The sequence below is a fragment of the Caloenas nicobarica genome, chromosome 3, assembly GCF_036013445.1.
Source record: "Caloenas nicobarica isolate bCalNic1 chromosome 3, bCalNic1.hap1, whole genome shotgun sequence".
Lineage (NCBI taxonomy): Eukaryota > Metazoa > Chordata > Aves > Columbiformes > Columbidae > Caloenas > Caloenas nicobarica.
In genome coordinates, this window is record NC_088247.1 from 64,551,170 (window position 1) to 64,578,308 (window position 27,139).

The 27,139-nt window shown below is 38.2% G+C and overlaps 1 protein-coding gene across 4 annotated transcripts in view; it reads right to left on the reverse strand.

Annotated features, from left to right (window-relative positions):
- TULP4 (TUB like protein 4) overlaps positions 1-27,139 on the reverse strand; it is a 159,359-nt gene that overhangs the window by 109,102 nt on the left and 23,118 nt on the right. For all 4 annotated transcript variants that reach the window (XR_010605915.1, XM_065630907.1, XM_065630905.1 and 1 more), the window contains exon 2: positions 18,017-20,309. Coding sequence is in view for 3 of the 4 variants with exons in the window: in XM_065630907.1 (XP_065486979.1) it covers positions 18,017-18,268 (252 nt within the window). In the remaining variant the exon portion in view is untranslated. The remainder of the gene's footprint in view (positions 1-18,016; positions 20,310-27,139) is intronic.

Genomic DNA, 27,139 nt, shown 5'->3' on the forward strand with positions numbered 1-27,139 from the left:
AAATTTTACACAGATGCAAAAAACATAATAATAATAACAATATATATTTGTACCATTTAAACAAATACCTAAATGGGCCAACTAGAAAAAATAATTATCAATAAGAATGCCATGAAGTGGCAGCTATGCAAAGCAGAAACCAACTGCAGGTTGCCAGAAAGTATAATAAAACAGCAGCATAATGTTTAGCATGTGTTTGTTTTGAAATTTAGAGCTTGGAGCATGGGTGGATCCTACGAAAAAATGCCAAGTCACATGTTAGACTTTTCTCCTGCCCTCAATAATATAACCTGTTCGGGGACAATAATTTGGCATAGATGAAGGTAGCAACACAGATTTCATTTAAATGATCCTGTAACAAGTAGGGTCCATTTGTGGAGAAATGATCTATTAAAAAGATGTTTTAGAGAAGCCCTTGCAGTTGGTCTCTATTTGCCTATAGCATTCTGATGGCTACAAAGGGCTTTTCTTGGGAAAGAAGAAATCACCCAGGCCAGTAAAATCCAAAACCTCAAAAGGATGCATCTTTTTACAACTTCTAGACTTCAACTGGCAAAACATTTCAGCACTTGGATCTTCAGTGCTTAATGGGTAGATATGGGCCCTCACACTATAATTCCAACCAATGAAAGCAAACTTGTATTTTGGAAGAGCAGCTTTCTGACTGGTATCAGCATTGCAGCCTCCTTCCTTGCAGCTGGTCATTCCTGGGCAGGTTGAAATCTCCAGGCAAAACCCAACCAGAGCCTATGGGCTGCATGTCCACGAGGCACCCTGCCTGCTCCAGACCACATCCCGACTCAGGATGCCACATTGCACTGTGACTTCCACCTCTGCATAACAACTCACGTTTTTGTGTAACATTTCAGCACGCGCTTCTTTTCCTGCCCTTTTCTGGCCAGCTTATACTGCAAGACTCGTCTATTTCAACTGAACTATTTTTATCTATTTTGGGTCCACTCCCTTTGCTCTGCTACCCGTGTTTTTCCCATTCCTTTGAGTAGCTGGGAACTAATCCCTTTGTGGGTTGTTTGCAAGAGGTCTGTTGGGCTTGTCCTTGTGCCTGATTATTTATTTATTTATTTTTAATCTTGCCTGGGCAAGAATAGAGTTGCTACAATAAAGCATTTCAGTAGTAAATGCATTAACAGGCCCAGACAAGAGGTAAACATCCAAAGGTGCCATGATCTAATGCCTTTCATCTGAAAGGACCCTGAAGCACTTTATTATATAGCTTTATTTGTAAAAGGGACATCATAAAATAGATTAATATTCTAAAAGACCCAGCATCCTATTTGTACTAGAGTTTGTCATGTACTTTTAACAGCTTTCTGATGTCAGATGATTTGGCATCTTTGTGACTGAGAGATCCTGCCTCAGTCTTTTCTGCTCTGTAGCTTGACTCGGTCTCTTACTGCTGGGACCCTTCACTGATGAAAACCCTGCAAAAGGGGGGAAGCAAAAAAGAGGTTCTGCTACAACACGGCTTCAGGAACAGCCTATCTGCAGCGACAGATCAACTCCAGCCACCTGCAACATAGAACACTACCACTATGGATGTGGCTCTTGCAGCTGCATAAGGCACAACAATTTATCAGTGCTGGTGGTAACAACAAGATGAAGGGCAGCCAAATCTCCTTAGCACAGCCCTGACAAAGCACCTGGGCTCCATATTTGTACCACCTTCAGCAAAGCGTGGTAATGAGCATGTTCTACAGCTGCTGCTCAGGTCACTTCCACCTGAGGGCCAAATACAACTTGCTGGTACACATTACCTATTTATTGCTTCTGGAAAGTACATGACTGCAGTGCTCCACACAAACTCCAGTCACGTGGCAGAGGAGGAGCCAGAGCACACAATTTTCTCTTAACACTTGAATAAGGTATCGGTTCATCTGGGTAGAAAGACTGGACATCACTGGTCTACATACACCGCACTCCTCATCACTACCTGTGAGAAATGCAATATAAAATGGCAGGCTGATTCCTTGGAATGACACCCACTGCTTCAAGTGACAATGACAAGAAGTGACAAGAAATTTCAACACAGCATCCAGAGTTATCAGCTTGCTAATAACCACCCAAAAATGAATACGAATTGGTAAGCAGCCTTCCGTCAAACAATTATGGGAATGTCATGATTAAAGTTGTTCAAAAAATTTTCAGCTGAAAAAATCCTCAAAAGCAAGCCTCTTATTTTCAATGTAGACTACTACTGGCTCACAGAAATGGAAAAATCTGTGTCTTCAATTTTATTTTAAGTATTTTCAAGGTTTCCCCTCCCTACTTATCCCAAGTAGTGAATGAAAAAGACTACTTTCTTTAAGCAGAACTACGAAGATTAACAGGAGTGAGTGAAATGGCTTTTGAAAATTGTATTTTAAGTGAAAAAGTTCAAATACTTTCAATTTGCTAAAAAAAAAAACCCACTACACACCAAAATCAAATAGCAAGTCGTCATTATCACCAGACTAGATTATTATTTTACATAATCTAACATGCTCCACTAAAAACAGTGCCATCCACACAATTTTTTTTTATAATAATAACCTAACTTTTGCTATGGTAACTAAATCTATACTGTAAGAAGTTACCCACAAGTGCAACAGCACAGTATGATGGCATTGTTATTACTAAAGAACACTTGTAAAAATAATTTGGTAAATTAACCATCATCAAATTGGACAGTGAGCCCAAACAAGCACCCTCCAGAACCACCTCGAAGTATAAAGGGCATTTTAAAAGACATTTTACTCCCTTTTTAAAGCCTCCTCTGCAGTTCACACACCTTCTAGATGGCATTTTATGGGTCTCTGCCTCATTCTGGAAATATAAGAGATTTAAATTGCAGTCTTAAGGGTGATTTATTTGACAGCAGCAACTGTTTACTCAATAAATTTACTTCCCATGTGTATTCAACACTCACCTCTGCTAACATTCAAGATAAAAATTAAACACTACAGAGTTAGCATAGTAAAGAAAAAAAGATTACACATTTTGGTTGCTTTCAAACCAAAGAAATATCTTTACTCATAAATACAACAGTTTATTGCATTATACCCACTTAAACCCACTAGATGATAAAGGAGAGCTAACCTACTTTAACCTATAAAACCTTGATTAGTGGTGAGGTTCAAAAGGTCGACCTGATTTTTCAGACTGCAGTGGTTTTGCATTCCTGGTAATGTTACAATAAGTTTGCTGATCAACTGTCTGTATTTCTTGAGCGATTCTGGAGTTAATTGACGATGAGAAAGTTCACTCCATGTACTATCTGATTTTCTTCTAGCTTTCACGCCTACCCAAGGGAGTCACACTGCCATGTTTCAGATCCAATTAAATGCCTGTGATTCTCAGTCTTAATCACTAGAGCACATATCACAGATTTTTTTTTTTTAGAACACTTTCAAAGTCAAGCTCAACAGCACAAGTTAGATCTAACATCTCTAATGTTACCATCAACAACACCAAACTCAATTATTAAAACTTCACATTAATAGGAATCATGTTATACATCCTCTAGGCACAATCCGCATTATTACAATTTTTCTGAAGCTCCAAACAGGTGATTTCTAAGCTGAGAAACAGACTGAATCACAATGAGCTGGATGTGAAACACAACTAAAAACCTTCTTACTCTGCCTACTATACACCTAAACTGTCAAGTTTTGAAGTTAGCTATGCTGTCCATCAGGGAATCCCTCAAGATTAGCTAGACATATATCACAAAAAACACTGCATTGGTGCCCACATGCTGTGGGGCCAAATATTACTCATGATCAAACTCCAAAGATGAGTCATGAAAATTTATTTTAAAATTGGCATGTGACATCAAATCCCCAGAATAATATCAAGACTAGATCACAAAAGCAAATGCTTTGAGATCAATAAATGGTGGCTACCTGTGTAGACTGATAGTATCTGAACATTTAATGAATATCAATTAATTCATCTTCACAGTTCCAAAGACAATAAGATGATTACTACCATTACACAGAAAATGAGAAATACATCCCAGTTACAGTGAAAAGCTCAGTTAAAAAAAACAATCCTCCACAGCACCTCCTGCCTCAACCACAGGACTTCAGTTTTCTTGATGCCATTCACTGCATACTTACTAATTTCCAAAGCAAGTAATACAGAGTTTGTTGGGCATCTTTCCCTCATTCACAGGCACCATCCAGGCACTGAATGGAAGAGAATTCCAAGGAGTAAATTTAAAAAAAAAAAAAAAAGTATGTGTACAGGTAATTGAAAACTGAATCATAATATGTATGCACCAACACATTCAAAGAAATGAACTGACACGGTAAATCAGCCACAGGTAATGCTGACATTTCATAGCTTCTGATAGCTTAATCTTTCTCTCTGATACACAATGGCTGTCTGACAAATTGTTCAAGCTTTACAAAAGAAATAGGAAAAACCTACATGGTGCTCCTGACATCCACCATCAATCCACAAAACGATGAGTAGGACTGATATCTACTATCCACATTTAACTAAGTTGTCAGCTCTGGTTTGGATCACTCACTGCAGAGGATGAAGAAATGTTGACCACATCTGATAGCTGTTTATGAATCAAGGGCAATTCAGGATCTCAGAACCACAGGTTCAACTCCAGGGCCTGGCACAAATCTTGTTAGAGAAGCAGCAGGCAAGGCTGCCTGCCCTTTGCCTTGCCTCCCCTCCCTCCGGCACTCCTACATCTCGCATCCCAACACTGTCAAAACACCTGCCCTGCCCTTCTGGCCACCCTGTTCCCCAGGGCCTGCTCATTCCCACTGCCACCCAAATTCTCAGCTCTTTCCCTGCTCTCATGGACATAGCTACCAGCTAACATGTCATTAATTACATATTAGATCACTACATCAAATTAGTAAAAACTTGAATAAATGCCAGCAAAAATAATGATGGATGCTTATCATTTAAAATGCTCTATTTTTCAGCAGTACAATAATAATATAGGAAACTTTACAACTTCTACAGAGTGGAAATAATGCTAATAATTCAAGTGCTGCTATTATTTGCAACAATAGTTTTAAAATAACATTTTATAGCAAGCTCTTTCTAATACTACTAGTAGTACTAAAAAAACCAAAAACCAAACGTAAGAAGCAAGAGGGTCTTGAGTATTAAAAAGCTTTCAAATTTCTGTACTGGAGATTACAAACATGAAAGATAAACTTAAAAATAACAGCTACTCAAAAGCATCACATTTAAAATCTTTCAAGTCTATGTCTTATTTTCAGATAGGAGATAGACTTGAGACTAAATATCTGTGTGTTTCAGTACAAAAGTGTCATGCTCAGAAACTACCTTGAAAAAATATCTCAGGTAAAGTAATAAAATACCTAGTGCACAGCAATAATTTTCATCTTGGGTACATGTACCAAAAAGGTTTTTCTAGTTGAGTTTCAGCCATTAATACCATCAAGTCTTCACGGCACTAACAATGGGGATCTTGTGGGGCACAAACACTGAAAGCACATGAACAGCCATAGTAAGAGCAGACATAATTTCCATCAAAACAAAATAGCTGAATAGGAACAATATAAGGCCAGAAAGCTTACTCCTTTGCTTAGTATGCGATTCACGCCCATTCACAACAGATTGAAGAATCATTAGGTAACAAATAAAAATATTCAAAGGTCACTATAAAAAAAAAATGCCATGCTCTCATTTAAAATAGTATCATATGTTATGGTATGTCTCATCTATTTGCACATTTATCAAGCGCCATATGAATTTTTAGCTCAGTATAACATGTGTTTTACATTTTTGAAGCTAGCTGAAAGTAAAGCATGAAACATCAGGAGACTGTATGAGGTCCTCAGATCAAATGGTTTCGGTTTCTCATTAGCTTATTCTTCTGTGGAACAGAACCTTTCTATGGCTGCTATTTTTCAACAGCTTTACTTATATATTGTCAGAAAAAATGTATTACAAATCCTTTCATTTTTATATATACATAAAATACAACTTCTTTTATATGATGTTTTCTAGTCATATGAACAAGCTGAAGTCCTTCAAGTCTTACAAACAAGTTTATCGTTACAATCATGCATCAAAGCTGCAGAAAGAGCAACGAGGCATGTATGAAAACATTATACATGTACAGAAACAAAATTACATGTGTTTGCCTCAAATGGTAGTTTAGGCTCATTTCTTTTTAGAGAAGACATCTCTCTCTCTCCCCCATCTCAGCAATAAAGTGGCTCATTTTAGTTGTCAGCAGCAGCTCAGGACCTTCAGGACGGAGAAGCCACTTCCACCTGTAATTACTGACACCCACTGCCAGCTACTAAACACAGCCATCTCCCTGGCCAGTGTGACCACATATCATTCCACTCTGAGGGAACAGAGCAGAGAGGTGGCTGAGGGAGGACAATTTTAACATGTACCCAGTAACCACAGAGACTAGAACCATTACCACAATTAACCCAATGAAACCCCAGCTCCAGGTAGGGCCTTTAACAATACATAAGAACACTGTGCCAAAGCCTAATTTGAATCCATTTAATCAACACAAGGACTTTATGACAGTCGCAAGACATAATAACAAGGTACACTTGATTGCGTAAGTAGTATGTATTAAAATGACAATATTCTAATTTAATTTGCTAACCTCCCTGCTTGATTTATTTCTTCTGGAGAAAGTTCTTAGAGCAGGACAAATTTTATCCTTAACAACTATTCTCGAAACACTGCTTCAAAAGACTTATGAATTCCTCCTAACAAGAACAAAATATACATATGTATAGTCAAATCCATATTTCTCAATAAACAAGTGTTGGTTTACATTTTTATAACTTGCATAAGCATTGCTAATAGTCAAGAGAGCTTATGATACGCAGACTTCTCTCTCAAGTGGAGTGCAGGGTCTGTGTTCCCTAATTAGTAAAAGGACTACTAAATCTGAAGAAACCATTGAGGGTGTTATTCTGGAAACCATAAGAATGCTGGAAATGCAATGAAATTTAAATGAAACATGTAGATGACTGATGGCATTCCATGGGAAAACAGCAATTCCTACTCTAACATCTGTGATCAATGGGGTATCTCATGGGCAAAAGTAGAATTGCGAAGATGACATAAGTAATAAAACATTTATCTTATGTACTGATAAACACAACTTATGCTAACAGCTCACTTTGTACAGTAAAGCAATCTGTGCCTGTAACTGTAATATCAACTGTTCTTCCATTTCACTTTACTCAGTATTGGTCCCACTTAGGTCATGAAATACATGCTTAACTCAAGATATTACCAGAACAAGAAGTGACACGTACTCTCAAACTGCAGCCTTTCTTAACCACTTAGTCCTCTATGTACTTTTAAGACACCTTATTTCAAGGAACCACAATTTTGAGCATCTATTCCCTAAAATAAATATAACTCCTTCCACAGCAGCACCATTTATCTATTAACCAAGCATTTAACATGATCACTTCTGTGCAGCAGCAGAAAGCACAGCTTCATCATATGCTCCCAGAACACTTCTGGATTGAGGAGCAAGACACTTGTATATTAGCAGGCTCAAGAAATACTTCACAGGACCAAATCAGAATTAAGGAAAGAGAAAGAATTGGGAATAGGATCCCTTTTCCTTATGATAATCCTAACATAAAGGTCTGCTTATAACCCTTGCACACGAAGCTCTCTAGTATGCAATCAACACTCCCTTTTACCAACAGCAGAGCATCAGAAAGCTGTCTCATATGCTCAAAACAGCCTTCTGGGATATCTTCATGTGTGCAACCTTTAAATATAAGGTCATTCCTCAAGAAAGGTCCTCATTAGGGTAGCTAGAAATTACAAATATCTCTCTGTTTTTAGTATTTTGTAACTGAATAATCAGGCCTATGAGTCTCCTTCCTACCTTAGTTTTTTTTTCCACGGATGTAATCCTCTGTTGTGTCTCTACCTGAAGAATGACCTTGATTCATTCCTGTTGATGCAATCAGATTTTCTGTTAAACTCAACTTCCTCTAGCTCTTTTCAGGTCAAAGACTTGAGAGCTGTCTCTTCCCTGGGTGAAGAATCCTCTGTCTTTCTTTTTTTTTCCACCTTACTCAGATGATGGACTTCTTCAACAGGCTGAAACGCTCCCTCTTTCTCAACTCCTCCAACACCTCTTACAGGTCCCTGTGCTTGGCCCCCTCTCCAGGACACTACTCAAGACATTAATTTCAGTAAGCCACCATACTGCCAATAATTGGCCTTCAGTTGTGTCTTCCGCTGCTGGCCATTATCCTCTCTGGAAACCACATCTGTAGAACTGACTGTTGCCTTCTGCTGACTGACAGTGAACACCAGGTCCCCCACATGTTTGCTCGGCTTCACAAAAGCCAGTGTCATTCTCAGGTTGAACAACATTTCTGAGACTGGCTCTACTCCAGCTACACCTGTCTCTGCTGCACATTTGCAGGTACATGTACATACCTATCCCTAGGTAGTAATGATCTGCTGCTACAGGTTTCTTCACAGTTCTGCCTTGTCTTTCCTTGGCAAAAGGTTACTTGCCATTTTCTCATTTTACATGCAGATGAACCAACTCAGTAATTAGGGCACGGCTATCTTGTGACATAATTTCATCCAGAAGTCAGATCTTTCACTGTCTACATTTAGCATTTTTTTTATTACTTCGTTTTAAGCTGGGCTGCAGATTTTCTATAGCTTACAACAGACTTGTGCTCTGCAGCTTATTGTAAAACTTCTTTTAAAGGGGCATGACCTGAGCTTTCTGAACAGTATCTTCTCCACTTCATCTTAGTGACAATTTTCCTTCCCAAATTCTGCTTCTCTTGTGAAGTCATGTTCACATCCAACAGTTTTGACTTTCTTCTGTATTTTAATTATCTCTGCCTATAACTCCTCATGAGGATTCTGACTACTCTCCAACTGCTCAACTACTTGGAATATCATCTGGATTCATCCTCAGAAAAAATGCTCTCTGCCTCCTCTGGCGCACTAGTTTGTTCCGTCATCTGAATGGCTTCTCTCCGCACTTTTGCATGTTCAGCACTTCCCACCTGCCTTTGTGTTTTTTGATGTTGCTCCACCAGTTTAGGTGCAAAGGATTGCACCTACATTTACAGACAGACTTCAGAGAATCACAGAACAGTTGGGGTTGGAACAACCTCTGGAAGGTCCAAGCTCTCTGCTCAAGCAGGGACAATGAGTTGGCCATCCAGGACTATGTTCAGATGGCTTTTGAATATTTCCAAGGATGGAGACCTCCTGAGCCCCTGTGGTCAACCTGAGCCAGTTGCCCTCACACTGAAAAAGACTTTCCTGATGTTCACAGGGAGCCTCCTGTGGTTTAGTTTGTGCCTACTGCCTCTTTCACTGGGCAGTACTGAAAAGAGTCTGGCTCCATCTTCTTTGCACCCTCCCTTCAGGTATGTGCATACATTAATAAGATCCTCCTGAGCCTTCTCTTCAGGCTGAACAGCCCCAGCTCTCTCAGCCTGTGAGGTGCTCCAGTCCCTTCATCATCCTTGCGATCCTTCGTTGAACTCTCTCCAATATGTCCATGTCTCTCTTGTACTGGGTAGCCCCCCAGAACTGGACACAGTTCTCCAAGTGTGGCTTCACCCGTGCCGTGCAGAGGGGAAAGATCACCTCAGCCTGCTGGCAATACTCCTAATGGAGCTGAGGACACCATTTGCATTCTTTGCTGCAAGGGCACACTGCTGGCTCATGTTCAGTGTGGCTTCCAACAGAACCTCTAGGCCCTTTTCTGCAAAGATGCTTTCAAGCTAGGTGGCCCCCAGCCTATGCTGGTGCCTAGGGTTGCTCCTCTCCAGGTGCAGGACTTTGCACTTTTTGTTGAAGTTCATGAAGTGCCTGTCAGCCCATTTCTCCAGCCTGTCAAGGTCCCTCTGGATGGCAGCACAACACTCTGGTGTATCAGCCACCCCTCTCAGTTTGGTGTCATATAAAAACTTGCTGAGGGTAAACTCTGCCCCGTCATCCAGATCATTAATGAAGATGTCAAACAGAACTGGACACAGTGTTGACCCCTGGGGTACACCACTAATCACTGGCCTCCAAATAGAGTTTGTGCCACTGATCACCACTCTCTGGGCCCAGACATTCAGTCACTTTTCAGTCCGCCTCACTGTCTGCTTATCAAGTCTGTACATGAATAGCTTGTCTATGAGAATCTTATGGGACACAGTGTTAACTGCAGAGAACGACTGAAAATCAGGCTCCACAAACACACATCTTCCACCAACCTGAGAACCCTGCTGTTAATCAGGGCAAGAGGTGTAAACTCCTTCCTGCCAAAGTGACCCTTTTGAACAGCAGAATAAAACCACTTTACTTTGCAGTTTCATTGCTTTCTGACCAGGCTAAATAAAGCTATATTTTCTTCATTAGTAAAGTCATCTAATTAGGAATGTATAAGATACTATTTTCCAATATACTAATTTGTCAAATAATTCTAGAACTGGAACATCATAATTCTATTTTGAAACTTAAACCCAGCACTTATTTTTGAAGATTCATAAAAATTTCCCCAATTCAACTTCATTTTCATCACTTCCTGTAACATTTTTGTTTTACGAGTGGATTACTTCTCTTTAAAGAAGTTCCTAATGCAAAAAGAATACTGAGAACTTCCTTGGAAGTTCACATGTGTTCATAAAAGATTGCTATCAGAGCAGAGATGCTGGTTGCCCAAGGACAAGTGCCAATAAAATTCCTTTTGTCTGTCCTACTACATTTGAGCTATACTTGACAAGCAATTACTTGGTGCTCTATGTTCAATTACATTGTGAAGTGTTTAGGGTGTGTAATGGGTATCTTATCTGTTCAGACTATCTGTCATTTGATGAATTCCTCTGGGAACTGTTTAAACCAAGGCAGTGTCCTTAATGATTATTATAGCTCAGAAGTGCTAGCATAAAGCCTGATTTCTCTACTATTCAGATGCTCAGATGTATGTATGCATATACAAGGCCTTCAGAATAACATATTGAGTTGTGACCTTCCTTATTTAGAAAGTGCTCATATTCCAAGCTTAGGTATCAACTATCAGCAGTAATCTCACCTATTCACTACATTTATGAGTCCTCACCATTAAAATTTTGTTAAAGAAAATGCATTTCTTTTCCTTGAACACCCAAATTATCATGCTGAACAATTGCTCTGATCCAGAACAATAGAGTATCTTTGCCCTAATTCAAAAGGCAAGAAATGCCCCTTGGGCATATCATTACCTTGAAATATGCATGTTGTTGTTTTTCAGCAATTTAACATGAATAAAAACTTACGGTCCATTTCTGATAAAGGTGAGCTTGATTCCATTTCAAACTTTTTTGAGTAGAATTATCTAACAACAAAACTGTAGCCATGTGTTATAGCACAGTAAAATGTAAAACCACATTGATGACCCACTTACAAATATAATTAGTTTTGTTTAAAAGCTGACAATACAATTCTCATGTCATATTTTCCTTTTTTACACAGCCTTAAGGGATGATTCTCTAGATGCTTATTAAAACAAAACAGGAAAACTGTAATTTAAAATCTTCCTGAGCAGATAACCTGTCCTTTGCAGGAAACACACGGCGTACGCATGACAGACAAAAGCAACTTCCAAGCAGCACATCAGTGCAGCATTACCAATTCTCATTGCTCAACTACAGTTGTAGCAATATTGGATGGTTTGCTTCAAAGCCACACGACTGTGTAAGAACAAATAGTTCTCTTAGTAAGAGGAGAGTGCACTGAGCAGCCACTCTCCCTTAACTTGAAGAGCTCTCAGAGAGGCTGGGGTTCTGAGGCACCTGAGAGAGACGCACAGACAGACAGAAAGGGCGAAATATTTGTGGAAGCAGAAGCCGAGTGTGGCTGGAAAAAACAATATCACAAAGATAAAAGATGCAATGAAAGTGGTCACACTCCTTAGAGTGAACAAACTATACAGAAGGCGTACCAGTACAGGTTAGGACACACTTTGAGGTCTGCAAACTGACACAGGGCACAAAAAAAGGAAGCGGCAGCACTGCTATTTGTCAATTAAGAGAAGAGCATGGATCCCTTCCAGCTTCCAGCTCCATTTATTTTCTCTGCTAACTCTCTTAAGAGAAGACTGTGAAAGACTTTTTGCATGCCACAGAATACATTTAAGCTTCATCAAAAGCTCAAAAGATTGGCAAGAAAAAGGCCAAAAACCAGATTTAAAATGTATTTTGGCTCTTTTAATATCTGTTTTAAGAAATTAAAGCACTCAAGTACCCAGACCAAAGTGCAGAGCAGACAGTTCAACCAGGCAAATAATGAGCCTGCATAAGATCCCAATGTGTTTGTCCTTTCTGAAAATAAGTAGTCAGAAAAGCCTGGCAATACTAGTCACAATACAATTTAACAGAAACAGCCCTGTCAGGTGCAGGACCTCTTCTCCTACACATCACTTCCCACAGAAGCACTAATTCTGCCTCTCTCTGCAGCACTGGCTTTCTGTAGCCATAATAGTCTAAAGACAGAGGAAGGGCATGGTTTGTAGACAGATTTAGCATTGTATCAGCTAGCAGGGTTGTAAAAACTAGGCAAGCATTCAGAAATACAAGTCCTTCTTCAGAACCTTTTATGCCCAAAAGCTTGTCTGTCTTTTCCAATTACATTAGCTTGCTTTAAGAAAAAGATATTTCTGCCGATAAACCTTGTCCTGTCTTCTGTGTGCGGTGACAGAAAAGCAGGAGAGAAAATCTGCAGTACAACTGCAGTTTACATCAGTATATGTCTCATACCACTGAGGCTTCTATAGCCAAAAGGCAATATTATGGTATTGCTTTACCTCAAGATTTCTTAAGTGTTCCCCAGTAACAACTGTTCCAGTCATATCTGAAGGCAACAATTGATACCCATGCTGTCAAGACTCACGTGCTGACTTGTTTTTTCCTGTCCAGAAATTATGATAAAAATCACATTTAAGGTTCAAATACCAGTTACAATTAAAACAGACAAAGTTGCTTGGGTTTGGTTTTTGTTGTTCTGGTTTTTTGGGTTTTGGTTTGGTTTTGTTTGGGCTTTTTTCCTATTTTTTTTTTTCTATATTCTTACCAGTGATGTTCCAAACCAAGAAACACTACTGAAAGGGTTTATTTGTTTGTTTTTTTAAATGTATTTCCCATGCAAGCAATAGACTTCTGGAAGGAATCTGCTCTGCGAGAATTGCTCAGATCTTTCACAATACAAGCTGAAAAAATTTGACAGAATAAAGAAAAGCTTTATTTTTAAAACAGGAAAAATTATTTATAATCTCCTTCCACGCAAACAAAACAAAACCAAGACCGTGCAGAGACCTCCATAACTAACGTGGTATGAAAAGCAAAAGTTATTGAATATTCATTTGACAGTCCAGCTGATATATGTTTATGTCCCTATCTACTTCTAAATCCTCTGCTAAACAGGGTGGTTTTTGCAGCTGTAATAATGTACTTGGGACACTCAAATAACATCAAATGTAAATAAATGAAGAATTTATGTTTACAGTAAAACACACTATGCATACTCAATAAAGTATTCAGCACGTTATTTAATTCACTGATCATATTTGCATATTCTTGCACTACTTTTTAATGTTTCAGTCCAGCAATTAGCATACTGAATCTTATTAAATATATCAAAGACTTCTTTTTAGTTAACACAGTGAAAAGAAATATATACACCTGAAAAACATCTTTTAAACGCTAATAATTTAAGAAACAACAAATGCCATAGAAACTGCTACCACCTTAATACACTAGACACAACAGATCCCATTAAAAGAAATACCTGCAGTGGTACCATCCAACCAATTTGATTTGCAGACATCCTGTAAATCTTTCACTGGAAGTGAAGATCCCTGTAAGGTTAATTGAAGCTCACTGAGGATAAGTTTGGGGTTTTTTTCTAATTATCTTTCACAGATCCCTTGAAAATCTCCCTCCAGAAACCTCAGGATGGACCAGAAGCTGAGAGCCAGCATCTCTGTGGTATTATTAAAAAAAAAAAAAAAAAAAAATCAGCCTGGCATGCTTCAGAGCCTACTAGTCATACTAGTAATTTTCATATAATCCTTCATTTATCACAGAAATAATGAGAGTCATAAAAGGAATGTGCTCAATCACTTTTCTAACACTGTTTCCCAGTGCAGCAAAGGAAAGTCAAGTTAGGTCAAAATCAGAGACTGCTAAATTTCACTCTTTAATTTCTGCACAGCACTGCATTTACACATGCAGTGGAGGGGAAGGTATTTTAGGCCACCACATCTCTGCTCCTTGGCTGCAAGTTTACCACACTGTGGTACAATGGCACACCATTCTACCTTCTAACCTTTCTGCTAGGTTTAAGAAAGAAATCCTTTGAACGCCAGCCTCCACCAGTTTGTTCTCCCAGGCGAAGGGAAATGCTCCAAAGCCAAAGTCAACCATGTGCTTCTGCAGTCATTCACATCTGCTCTGTCCACTGCCTGCCCTCGCAGACATGTCCCATCCCATGGCTGGAGATGCAAGGTGTTCCTACCACAAGTGAAACACATTGTAGCTGCACAAGTGCTGCACATCACACATCTCCCCTTCCTTCTGCATCTAAGTTGCTCCTGCCTTTGACATGTATTCATTTAAATTTTCACTTTTAGAATGCTGAGTCTTAACGTAAATGCTATACCCAAGTTAAAAAAAAAATCTGTCACAAAATGCAGTATTTTTACCTCTTGCCACAGAATAAATGGAATATGCTTATTTTCATTCCTGTAGTTCTCCTTAGAAACTACAAAAAACCCAGAAGTTAATGGAAATAATATGGCAGCCACTTCTTAGTTGCAAACTCTCAAAACCAACCTTGAAGCAATTGTAAAAAGACAAGCACAGCTCACATTACAAGGCATTTCATTCTCAGTTATTGCTCAGTGCGATGACTTATGCAAGCCCACCACTGCAATATGCATGTCAGTAATTCAGTCCTGGGGATTCTTCATTCTTAATTGCTCTGATACGCTACAGGCATGCTATTACAGTCAAAAAAGGAGCTGTGTACCAAAAGAAGTTTTCAGATAATCTCTTCAGCAATCATAAAAACATTGCAAAAATACATCACTAGCATCCACCTTCATGACCCACTTAAAAATAGTCTCACGTTCTTGCCAAAAGCACAGCGCTGCCGCATTACCTCTTCCAGATTGTCACCCTAAAACTGAAATACTATGTACTGTTCTGCCCACAGCATATTGCTAATTATAGCCCAAATGGAAAGGATTTATCTTCCCTATTTTCACCTCTTCTGCTCTGTTCATTACAGCATTTCACACTTTATAATTGAATGCATACTAATATTAAAGCAGCAATCTATGTCAGAAAAGCAATAAACTTGACTTGTCACCCTAGCTTTACCCCAAAGAGAAATATGTAGAGGTATAAATCACCGTTTCTTAGACAAAGATAATACAATACTCTCCAAGAACTGGTCAGTGAAACACACAGGCTCCTGAAGTTTTAAGTCAATTATATCCCTTTGGGCACATTCTGTACAACTAACGTAACTTTAATCAGACACATATATGAGGATATGCTTGCAAAATTAGCATTCCATCATGTAACGTGGTACACAGATGAGACAAGGTTGTTGTTGGCTTGCTTTTTAACATGAGAACAGGAAAGCAAAACATTTACTACTTCTTATGCAAATATTAGCAATAAGTGGTGCTGTTCAACTTTTTCTTTTTTCCTAAAGGATCTTTCAACAGGTAGATTTAGAAGGAAATGTGTTTTCTAAAGAAAAAAGATCTTGTTGTCTATTCAACTATATATCTTGAACACCTAACAAATCCTGTATTACAGTTTCATTCCTACCAAAATGAGTAGGATTCTCCTATAAAATGATAACATTCAGTAAGCCTGGTGAAGAGTGTTATATATCACATCACCTTGTAAGGATGAACTTTAATCTACACTGATGCTCAAAAATATTCCAGCAGGAAAATCTAATAGCAGCCACAGACTCATCACAGAAAACTAGTTGCACTAAAGCCACTTCTCTTCTTCAAGAATGTACAACACATTTTTGAATCCCACCATCTCAATTTTGTAGTGCCATACAGAGAAATGAATTAGTTGTCTCTATTCCAGTCATTAATGTATTTTCTGCTACCAGGAAGATTAGTTACAGAAACACAATTCTTTATTAATGACAAGCTTGATCCAGCACACTTTAAGCATCCAAATTTTAAAAAAAATTAATTTTTTTTTTTTTTTAAAATCAAACAGAACATTTTCCTTTCATTTGAGAGAGTCTCTTATGACAATCCATGTTGGCAAAAGGATGCACAAACAGCACAGTTCAATCCACACAGCAACAATGCAGCGACCCAGAAAGAGAATCTAATGGCCAACTGAGTAAACAAAGTGAAACTAGCCAAAACCAAAGGGCAGCATGCACATCAGCATCTTCTTTACTTAACTGGCACATACTTAACCCTAGTCTCCTATCTCCATGTTCTGCAACAAGCCCTCACATTCCCATAAACAGCATTTCCTCCATTGTCTTCAAGACACATGTTATACAAAAGGAGAAAAACAGCTGCCCAGGTTCATGGAAAAGTTGGAGAACAACATATGGAAAAATGAAAAGTGATCATTGCTTCACACATTTTGAAAATAAAATGCAATTTGTAATTGAAAATGATAATGAGAACTAGAGGTGGCTCAAAACAAAATGCTGGATTCAAACACCACTCTTCCCTTTGGGAAAAGGTGGCTGTCATTTTTTGAATGAACCTGATACAAATGTACACATTAATCCCTCTCATCTAAAAATATAAGTGTCCATATAATTTACAATACACACATGCACCTGCATATAGATAAAGTGTACGGAAGCGATTATTTAAGACTAAATATTTATCCCCTGCTTCCTTTTTTCCTTAAAAAGAGGATTGCTATTAATGTTAACACAAGAACCAAAAACACCTACCTCCAAATCTCTGGTGCAGGTTATGTCAAAAAGAGCAACAAATATCAGAGTCCAATGAGTAAGTAGCACAAAAGACAAGAAAAACCACACTGTACCTTTGGTTTTAATTTCAATACTTACAACATAATTCCATCCACTAACCTAAAAGCAAAGCTTTTATTTGAACAGATTATTTTCAAAGACCACATCCGAACGCAGCCTAACTAAAAAGCAGAAACAAACCAGGTCTTCACACCTGTCCAAGACACTCTGTATGCTACTGGGCATCATCTGCACTTCCCACGAGATGTTATGCAGAGAAGGAGATAGGTGCCAGGAATATGGTAAAGCACAGCTGAAGTATCAGCTTTTACGAACACATTTATCCCTTTCAGAAAAAATAAATGGAAAAGTTTTTGTATCATTGTAGTCAAGACAATGCCTTGCACTCTGAAGTTACAGTATTTTACTGCAGGGCATCTTAACATTTTTCTGAGAAGTCCCATTTGCCCCTTTTTCTAATAAATTAAAACTTGACTTGTCACCCTAGCTTTACCCCAGAGAAAAATATGTAGAGGTATAAATCATCATTTCTGGGACCAAGACAATACGATATGCTCTGAGAACTGGTCACTGAAACACACAGGCTATCCCCTGCCACAGGCCACTCCAGGTTGCAGTTTCAGAAAAACCGGCAGACTTCAAGTGAGCTCTTGTCCTGCTCCCTTTCCTTTCCATTAGTCTGCAAGCCAGACTGTGTAAAAGCAGTCAACCATCAAAACTTTTAACTGCCTTACCACACATTTACAGAACTTGCCTGGAAACTGGGAGGTGCTGTGGAATGAAAGAGAAAATAGGCCAAGGCAAAACCAGACCCATTTCCAAAGAACCTCTCCACCATCAGCCTCATGTATTTGAATTTACTAGAAAGACTCCAATAGATCCCAATCACATTTACATTAGTTCTGAGCCTCCTTCATACCACACAGTCAAATTTCAAGCAGAAATACTACCAAAAAAAAAAAAAAAAAAGCTATTGTTTCCTTTAAAGCATAATACATATTTTGCTTACCTCGCTGTTGTGGCCCCTCAAATTGAAGTTGATTCTCTGAGGGGTGTTCCGGTCCCTCCTGCAATGGCTGGAAGTAAAAGTGACGCCTACAACTCCTCTGCCATTGCCTGTTGCCAACCAGCCTTCCTCATAGTACCGCCTCCTGCACACCGGTTTCTCCTTCTCACTTTTGGGGACTCTCCCTTTCCAGGAGAGGCAGAGGATGTTGGAATCGCTGCAAAGAACAGGCCCAGGTTCCACTGCTGCATACATGCTTTTTAAATATTTTATTTTTTGACATAAGAAAGTAATATGCCTAGTGCACAAAATTTAAATCAATTTTTTTTTTTTTTATTGATAAGACTGACCTGGGATAGATCATTGAAAGGGAAGAGGATGGGGTCAGTGTTTATAAATATCCACCAAATGCATAGTGAAAAATTCCTCTATAAAAGATGATGGCAGTTGGCTAAGAAAAAGTAACACTTAAAAAAAAATTCAGGTTCATTTTTGTTTTTGAGTCTGTAGAGTGAGGGTGCACTTATCCTTTGGAGAAACAGCTACTTCATAAGAGGCGCTCAAGAAATGGTTAAGTCATCTTTTTGCTCAACTTGATATAATCTTTGTACAGCCTGAGATTCCAGTTTAGCGTAATGCAATTCCAGAGAAAGAGTTGCAAATGTGTAGGTTTCAAGTAACTTAAGGCTTTTAAGATTTCCTCCAGTCAGATTTTCTTCAGAAGTTCAGTTGCAGAAATTTAAACACACGTACATACATATATATGTATATATATGACATTCATCTTTTCCAAGCTGCCCTCTGGTATATCCTTTCCATCTGATGTACTTCTGCTGCTAAAGCTTAAAGAGATTGCATAAAGGGAAAAAAAGGCACACAAACCATGCGAAACAACAGACCCGAACTTGTGCAGGCACTGGTGTGCCAGGCCAGTTGGGAAATCACTCTTGGTACTGAACTGCTCGTTGGACTCAGAAGTTTTTGCAATCCAAAACCAATCCAATTTTCATTGCAGCACTTTTTTTCCACCAGAGACCCAAAAGAGCCTGAACTGTTTATCACGCTATCTTGCCTGCTTTCCCACTTTTGGCTGCCACACACGAATGAAAAAGAAACTCCCTCTTCATTTATAGCAGAATCAAAAATGCTCTAAAGCCTTTAGCTTTCAAAGCAGATAAGTTTGCCTCAGGTGAACCATGAAGTTCTCTCTCTTCCGAAACAGGCTAAAATGTCAAGCTGTTTTTCCTTTACTTCTCCCTTTTTTCTGCTACAAGGAATCACAGACTTTTCATCCTACTGTAAAAAACAAATGCCAGAATTAAAGAACATCAAGTAAGCACTCTTTCAAAATCTTCTAAAATTCAAAGAAGGAAGAAATATAATCATCTAAAAAAGAAAGAGAAGCAGCATTAAAAATCTGACTTCCTGGGTTCACTATTTCTCTAGGTATTTTCCTTGCTTGTTTGATCGGATCTTTCCTTCTTGATGCTTGTCTACAGCACAGATTCATAGTTCCAGACACAACATTTGCAGTTGTACAAGAAGGAAACATATGAAGTATTCCAATTGTTTTATTTGAATAACATTTATGAGCTCAATCAATTAGTATTTATACCACACTAAGTGAAAAGAGGAAAAAGGAGAGGGAGAAAGAATATAGAAGTTTGATGACCTGGTTAACTCAAGAAGGATGATGAGGTTTGCTCAGTTCAATGCCCAGACTTGTCCCATAGTTCCTCAACTTATTTACTTCTAGTCATCGTTACTCAATATATGGTCGCGATTTATTAGTCCATTCACAATCTACTGAGCCCAAAGCACAATGTGCCAAAGATCATACATTATTCCTCTGCAATAACAAAGTCTGTTTCCTCCATCCTCTGTATTCCTCTGTTTCCCTCGCAGCTATTGATTTAGATTGCAAAGGTATTTATTAGGCTTTTTCTGTGGAGAGGGTATTTTTTCTTCCTCTTCTTGCAAACTTTTTTCACTCGTGAAGACCATGTGGAAAGTTGAACATTATTGGCAGGTGTCTTTCCATGGGTTACTGATTCCTGTACTGTAAAGGTGCTCCATCTGGTTCTCAAATTAATTTTCATGAATTGCAAAGCTCTTAGGAATATGCAAGAGTAAGTCTATGTGATGACAAAAACATGTGCATTTTCATGTACATGCAGTGCACACACCAGCTCACTCAATCCGGTACTCAGAGCTGCATCTGCCTTTTCAGTTTAGCTGTGGTTATTTTGTAAGACGCCCGTCATTCAAACTTTGAAATCCCTGGATGCTTCGAACTCTGCAAGACAAAGCACACACGCATATAAAAAAAAAAAAAAAAAAAAAAAAAAAAAAGAGAAAGAAAAGTGAATAAAACAAGCCACGAAACAACTAAAATATACAAGGACTATTGTTACAGTAATCAAAGCATTATGATTAAGGATTTTATATTGGACTCCTGTAAAATATCTATATTATATATAGATACGTGCAATATTCAGACACACACATATGTATTTGATACACACACAAATATGAACTACAAAATATTCTTTTTCACTTCCCAAATTCCCAAAACTTTTCACATTTGACACGTATAATTAATTAAACATATCCAGGAAAAATATATTAGGAGAAAAAAAAAGGACCTTTCTTTTGGCCACGGTCACTAAGGCAAACTCTTAAACAAAGATTCCACAACTATGGAGTGAGTGTAGGGAAGAGAGATCTCAGTGACAGAGCAGACACAGAGTTAGACGCTGAGGCACATAAACAGAATCTCAGAATGGTTGGAAGGCACCTCTGGCCATGGAAGGCACCTCTAGCCATTATCTGGTCCAATCACCCTGTTGAAGCAGGGTCACGTAGGGCCATTTGCACAGGACCGTATCCAGGCAGCTTTTGTATATTTCCAAGGATGGAGACTCCACAACCTCTCTGGACAACCTGTGCCAGTGCTCGGTCATCCTCACAGTGAAGATGAGTTTCCTGATGTTCAGAGGGAATCTCCTGTTTATCCGTTTGTGCCTATTGCCTCTGGTCCTGTCACTGGGCAGCACTGTAAAAAAAGCCTGGCTTCCCCATCTTCATTCCCTCTGATCAAGTGTTTATACACATTGACAAGATCCCCCTGAGCCTTCTCTCTTCTCCATGCTGAACGGTCCCAGCTTTCTCAGACTTTACTCATGAGAGATGCTCCAAAGTGGCAAAGTACAGTGCTAAACTTACCAGTCTCAAAGGAGACCAAAATGATTCCTCCAGGGCCTGAATTACTGCTTTAAAGAGATCTAAGGTACTCCAAATTTAAAGCTTAGAAGTTTGAATCAATACAGATGAATTTTAACTACTCAAATCCTCCATTTGAAAAAGGGGGAAAAAATGCCCACATTCAGTTATATACAGAGGGTATAAATAGAGTAGAAGAGACCAAGCAAAAGGCTGTCCAGGATATTCCAGGACCTGTATCTGACATACACAGTTATTGGATTTATACAATTACTGCTAAAGAGCGCTCATTTAAATTAAGAATTGCATTCATGCCATTTATTGGGTCTGTAAAAATAGTCTTGTCTATATCACATACAGCACTGTACTAACCTCACATTTCAAGTAATTAACCACTTTTTTTCAGTCTAGAAGAGATGTACTAATAAGAATTTTTTAAAATGAGAAAAAGAAAACAAATTTACAGACACAAAACAAGGTCATAAAGTAGTTTGCAACACTATTCACTACCACACTTATCAGTAACACTGTCTGTGAGGTTTGGCTGAGTCACTAGCAGAAATTTTCAGCATTACAACTAACCAAAGATTTAAAAATAACACTTGCTACCAATTTTTTTCATCATGGCATGATGAGGATATGAGAAATGTCACCTAGACTTTGCACATTTATGGTGCATCTCAATTACAGTCCAAAGAAAGTTGATATAAAGAAAAATTCAGAAAAACTTTCAGAACACAATGGTTTGAAGAGCATTTCAGCACTTATCCCATAAGCAAACTTGAAAGCAAACTGGATCCTGTCAAGGATCAGCACTATTATTTCCATGCCCACTGGGGTCTTCCTAACAAACATCTGCATTCAAGAGTCAACATTTTATATTAGCAGCACGTGTGTTATTATGCAAACCTTTACTAATCCTACAGAGAAACAAAAAAAAAAAAAAATGGTTTACTGAGAAAACAGAAAGCCGCTGAAACATCAGTTAGATTAGTGTGAGTTAAGCATTAAATAGAATTGTTAGAACTGTGCAAGGACCATGACTTTACAAGTGGATTTTAGACAACCATAGATACAGTGGCTTTGCACAAAATTTGCATGCAAATTCTGTTCTTTTTCACTGTATATAAAAGTAAGAAGTTTGAGAAAAGGGATGTTCTGCATCTTGGCCAATAACCTTCTCTCACCTGAGTCCCATTTACCATCACTTTCAAGATTAGACAAACCAAAGGCTTATCCTCTTAAAAATATCTTAACTGCATTAGAAATGCTGGACAGGGAGAGGTGAAAATGTAAAATAATTACAGAAGGAATAAAGTCAGTCATTATTGAAACACATCTCTCTCAATATAATACCCCCTATGAGAATAGTTTACCTTTAAATCACTGAGGGCCAACATTTCCCTTATGTTGTACTTATATTCAGTAGACAAGATTAAAAAAATACTTCTAAGACTGCAGTGTCAAGCACTCAAAAATCAGCTAATTAAGATTACATATATTATATACTAAGATTTAATTCTTTCCATTCCCCTCTCCTTCATTTCCACCCACTTGTTAGCTCCAAAGAAATAACCTAATTAAAAGATTCAGATGCAAGTCTTCCCTCAAGAACATCAGTAACTAATTTAGACACCGCCCCCTTCTTCTACCATTACAGCAGTCCCACATTTCTGCTCTTTTTCACGTTTAAACCAAGCTTTTTGCCTTCTTTTTCCCAACATGAAACATAAGGGTAATGGTTACTACCTCTATTGTAAAGCATGTGTAAGAGCTGAGGATAAAAAGTATTATAGAAGAGCAAGGTGTTACTTGCATGATCTTACCACTAGTCTGAATTCAGTTTGGACTCCCCATATAAAGAGAACTCATCCAAACTAAATTTTTAACTGCAGATTTTTTATCATCAAATTTAAGCATATTTTATTTTAGAACAGGGCAAGGACTAATCACAGAAGTACATTGGATTCTGAAAAAATATTTATTTTTCCTGGTAGATTAATTCTAGCCTTACTAGGACACTAAATATCAACAAACTGCAGTTACCTACTTTTAGTGTCACTTAAAGGGTAGCTAAAAATTATCTTTGCTCTGCATTTTCCCTTTAACAAAAGGAAACGCTGCTTGAACTCATCATCTAACACTGTTTTGAGTCTAAGTCCAGTGATGTAAAATATTTCTTAAGTACAGATACCTAATGAGATTAAAAGATATTAGACCCGTAACACAGGAAAGAAGGGTGCACAAGTATGTTATTTGATTTTGCTTTGAAAGCATAGCTCTTCTTGAATGCAAGACCATTAACAAGATATGTTCCCACATTATAGAAATAAATTCAGGTGTTCATTTTTAAAAATGAGCTCATTAACAGTGGCTCTCATATTTTAGTGTAAATATTTAAATCATCATTTTTGTCTCCTGATTCTGTTAACTTTAAGTCTTAAGCCACAGTTGGACAATAAGAAAAATATTTGCTTGTTCTCATGCATCTTTCATTGAGGTGTCTCTTTTGTTGACAGAAAGAAGTCACGCACAGCCAAGTGTACCAATACTGCAGCAAGCTCTTCAGCATTTTATGTTTATTCAAAACCCCACTCTTCAAGACTCCAGAGCAGAGTATCTGAAGGTGAGGGTAAAAGGAGACTGGGAGGGGAAGGAAAGCAGAGAATGAAAATCAAGGTGAGTACACACCATTTCTAAATTATCATCTTAAAAAAAAAAAAAAAAAAAAAAAAAAGGACTTGCAGCCTGCATTTTGAAGATTCTGACTCCTCAAACATCTCATGGAAAGAAACGGAAGCTACAGAGTCTTTGGAAAGTCAGGCTACCAGATTCAGGATTTTTCAGCGTAATCAGATTTCCTTCCTGCCAAACTTGCATGAAGTCAAAGGAAACGGCAGTTTTCCCTCCCTTTACAGTCTAATAAGGAACAAATATACACCAGTATCCATGAAGACAGCAAAATACTTTTAAAAAAAGTGTGAGACCGCAAACTTGCATTTGTTCTGAAGGATCAAACCACAACTGGTGAGGCACAAGCTGATGTCAGATGATCCCAGCAGCTACCAAATGGTAACTGTGGGAGTAACTTTCAAGGTTACTGCTGAACACTGTACTACAAAATTGGCACATTCTGTAATACAGCCTCTGTATTGCAGGCTAAATACAATAGAGTTAGAAGCTGGTAAGAGGAAATATTTTGTTGTTTATGGAGTCCAACTTAACATAAATAATCCTATCCAAAAGGAAAGAAAATTATATAACAAAATTAACTACTCAGTTCCTAAAAGGCTGAAATACATATAAGAAAAGATAACTCATTTGGACATAAAAGGATTTTTTTTTTTCCATTAAAAAGAGCCAATTCCATAGGGAGAAAATGCAGTTTTGACCTGAATAAGTACTGGTCTTCCTCTTCTTTCACTAATCTCTTCTAATTATCTTTGCTTTATTCATCTTCCATTGTGGTATAAATCATTGAGGCTAACATCATTCTTTCATATTACACAACAATACCAAATTGATTTGGAGGACATGATTCTAAACAAATACCAATAAGCTAACTAGTGGTTGTAAAAATATTCTTCACGCCTAGGAAATGAAGGAAGAGCAGAGAGGAAAAAAAAAAGTTAGAAGATGCTTGATTTTTTTTTTCTGTTTATTCTTAAATGGTTTTCTCTTGACAACGTTTGCCCTTAAGTAATTCTAGAAGCTCTTCCCCTACTCTGGGACAGCTGCATGGCCCGCGCAAGACAGTCGGTTGTGCTAATGAGAGGTGTAAAGCAATCTGTAACCCCAGCATAGCTGCACAGGAACAGAGATGTAGCAAAGGTGTAATGCCGGGCACTGTGATAATAACTGCTGGCCCATTAATACAGACACTGTAATGTTAGTTATATGCACCTACATATGGTTAAGCAAATAAAACTGACAGAAAATGTATTTGTTGGCATATTGAGAAGTGAAGCCTGTATTAGTGGCTGTTCAGCAGACATTCATTGTGAATATTGATGAAGTTTATTTCAGTGCAATACTCCAAACAACTTACAATGATCTCCTTCATCAAATTACACTGTCAGAGAAGTGAAAATGAAAAATAAGGGTAGCTAATCGGCATTTCTGATCGGCTGAATTATCCTCCTGGATTCTTGTAATAGGGGGGAAAGCGATATGTGTGTTGTATACATTTTTTTAAAGTGCAAGATTTTTTTTTATGTACAGCTGTCTTATATGAAAAATAAGGGAAACATTTGTATTCTTTCTAGAACTGCTATATATCCCCCACTTTCAAAACCTGATGCTACATCATCAGATTAAATGGGAGTTAAATTGGAAAATCCAGTTAGGAAGAACAGGCAAGAAACAAATTTTAAGATGCCTTCGGGAAAAATATTTTCAAGAAAAACATCAAGGATCCTTACACAAACTGTTAGAAGCTATTAATTGTGAGTTGCCAAATTCATACACATTCTCCAAAAGGTGGAGGTCTGATGGCACGAAATACAATAAATTGGTAAAAACCCTGTCCATGGAGGAAGTGAGGTAAACAATTATGCTGTTCACAGGGAAGAGAAGTTAGAAAAGACAAAAGCACTGCAGAACAGACTCAGCCCCAGAACTAAGGATATTTGAGCTAAAAACATGCAAGAAAGAAAATACATAACTTAGGTGTGAGGTTTTGTTTGTTTGTTTGTTTAAACACTTTATTTGGCAACTATATACTTTAGGTGAATAAATACTATATCAACTTGCCAAAAAACTGCTGCAAGTCCATTTAATCAGTTACTGGTCAAACATGCTCATGGGAGATTTCTGAGTCAAATAACACTAGATCTGTTATGCTTATGTGGGAGGGAAGCAAACCAGAATAATAACTGAAGGGTAGACTTCACAATACAAAGCATTTGGCTGCAAGACAAACAGAAGATGTTTCTGCTCCTGCAGCTCTGATCACTCATTTCTCAACCCCTAGCATGGTACACCATGTCTAGCACTTCAGCCAGGATGATCATTCAAGGTGCTACACTCTTGAGAAGTTTCTCATCAGAGAAATGATCCAAGTAAAAATTTCAGAAATGAAGATCCACAAAAGCTCAACCAATATAAATCAGGTTTGCTAGATTCAGCTGCACTCTCAGTTTCCCTTGTGACATGCCCAACCCCTCCTGCCTCTCCTAATATAAGCACCAGCACTCCTCCAGTCACGCAGTTCAGGACGCTGATCTTGCCGAAAACCTCCCCTCCAAAATCAGCAATCAATTTTAAGGGACCTTCCCTTAGTGACCTCACCATGCACATGCAGCAGCACTATTGCCAATGTAAGAGAGGGGGTGGGAGGTATGGCAGCACAGCAGCCTAGATTTCTATCAGTTTGAACTGTGCTCAGGAGCTTTTCCTTTTGTTTTAAGTTGAATCTATCCCCATCACAGTCCCAGTGTGGTCCCACATTCAGATGCACTGGCCAAATGGGGAAGGTGAAATTATACAGCACAAGTGAGAAACAGAAGGGAGGAGTACTTGCAAGTAGTACTACCACTTGAAGTCTTATGATGACAACTTTGGGACACAGTATTTCTGAACTAAAGGATTTGCTCTCAGAGGGTAAGGAAGCAAAGTTTGTTTCTTGAGGATGAATTTAAGATGGCTATCACAATGTCCTGGAGCCAAGGCTACCCACCAGCCATAAAAATATACCTCATTTTCAAATAAATCGAAGTGGGCTGAAATGCTTCAGAGAGATGTTAAAAGGTCTGTTTCAGAAAATAAAAATGTACAAATAACATGTATTAGCCTTTTAAACAAGTTGGAGATTTAGATCACTGAAACATGCATTCAAAATCTTTAGAGATTAAAAGAAATGTGAAACGTGACTAAGAAATTCCCTTTACTTACAAGAGTGAATCT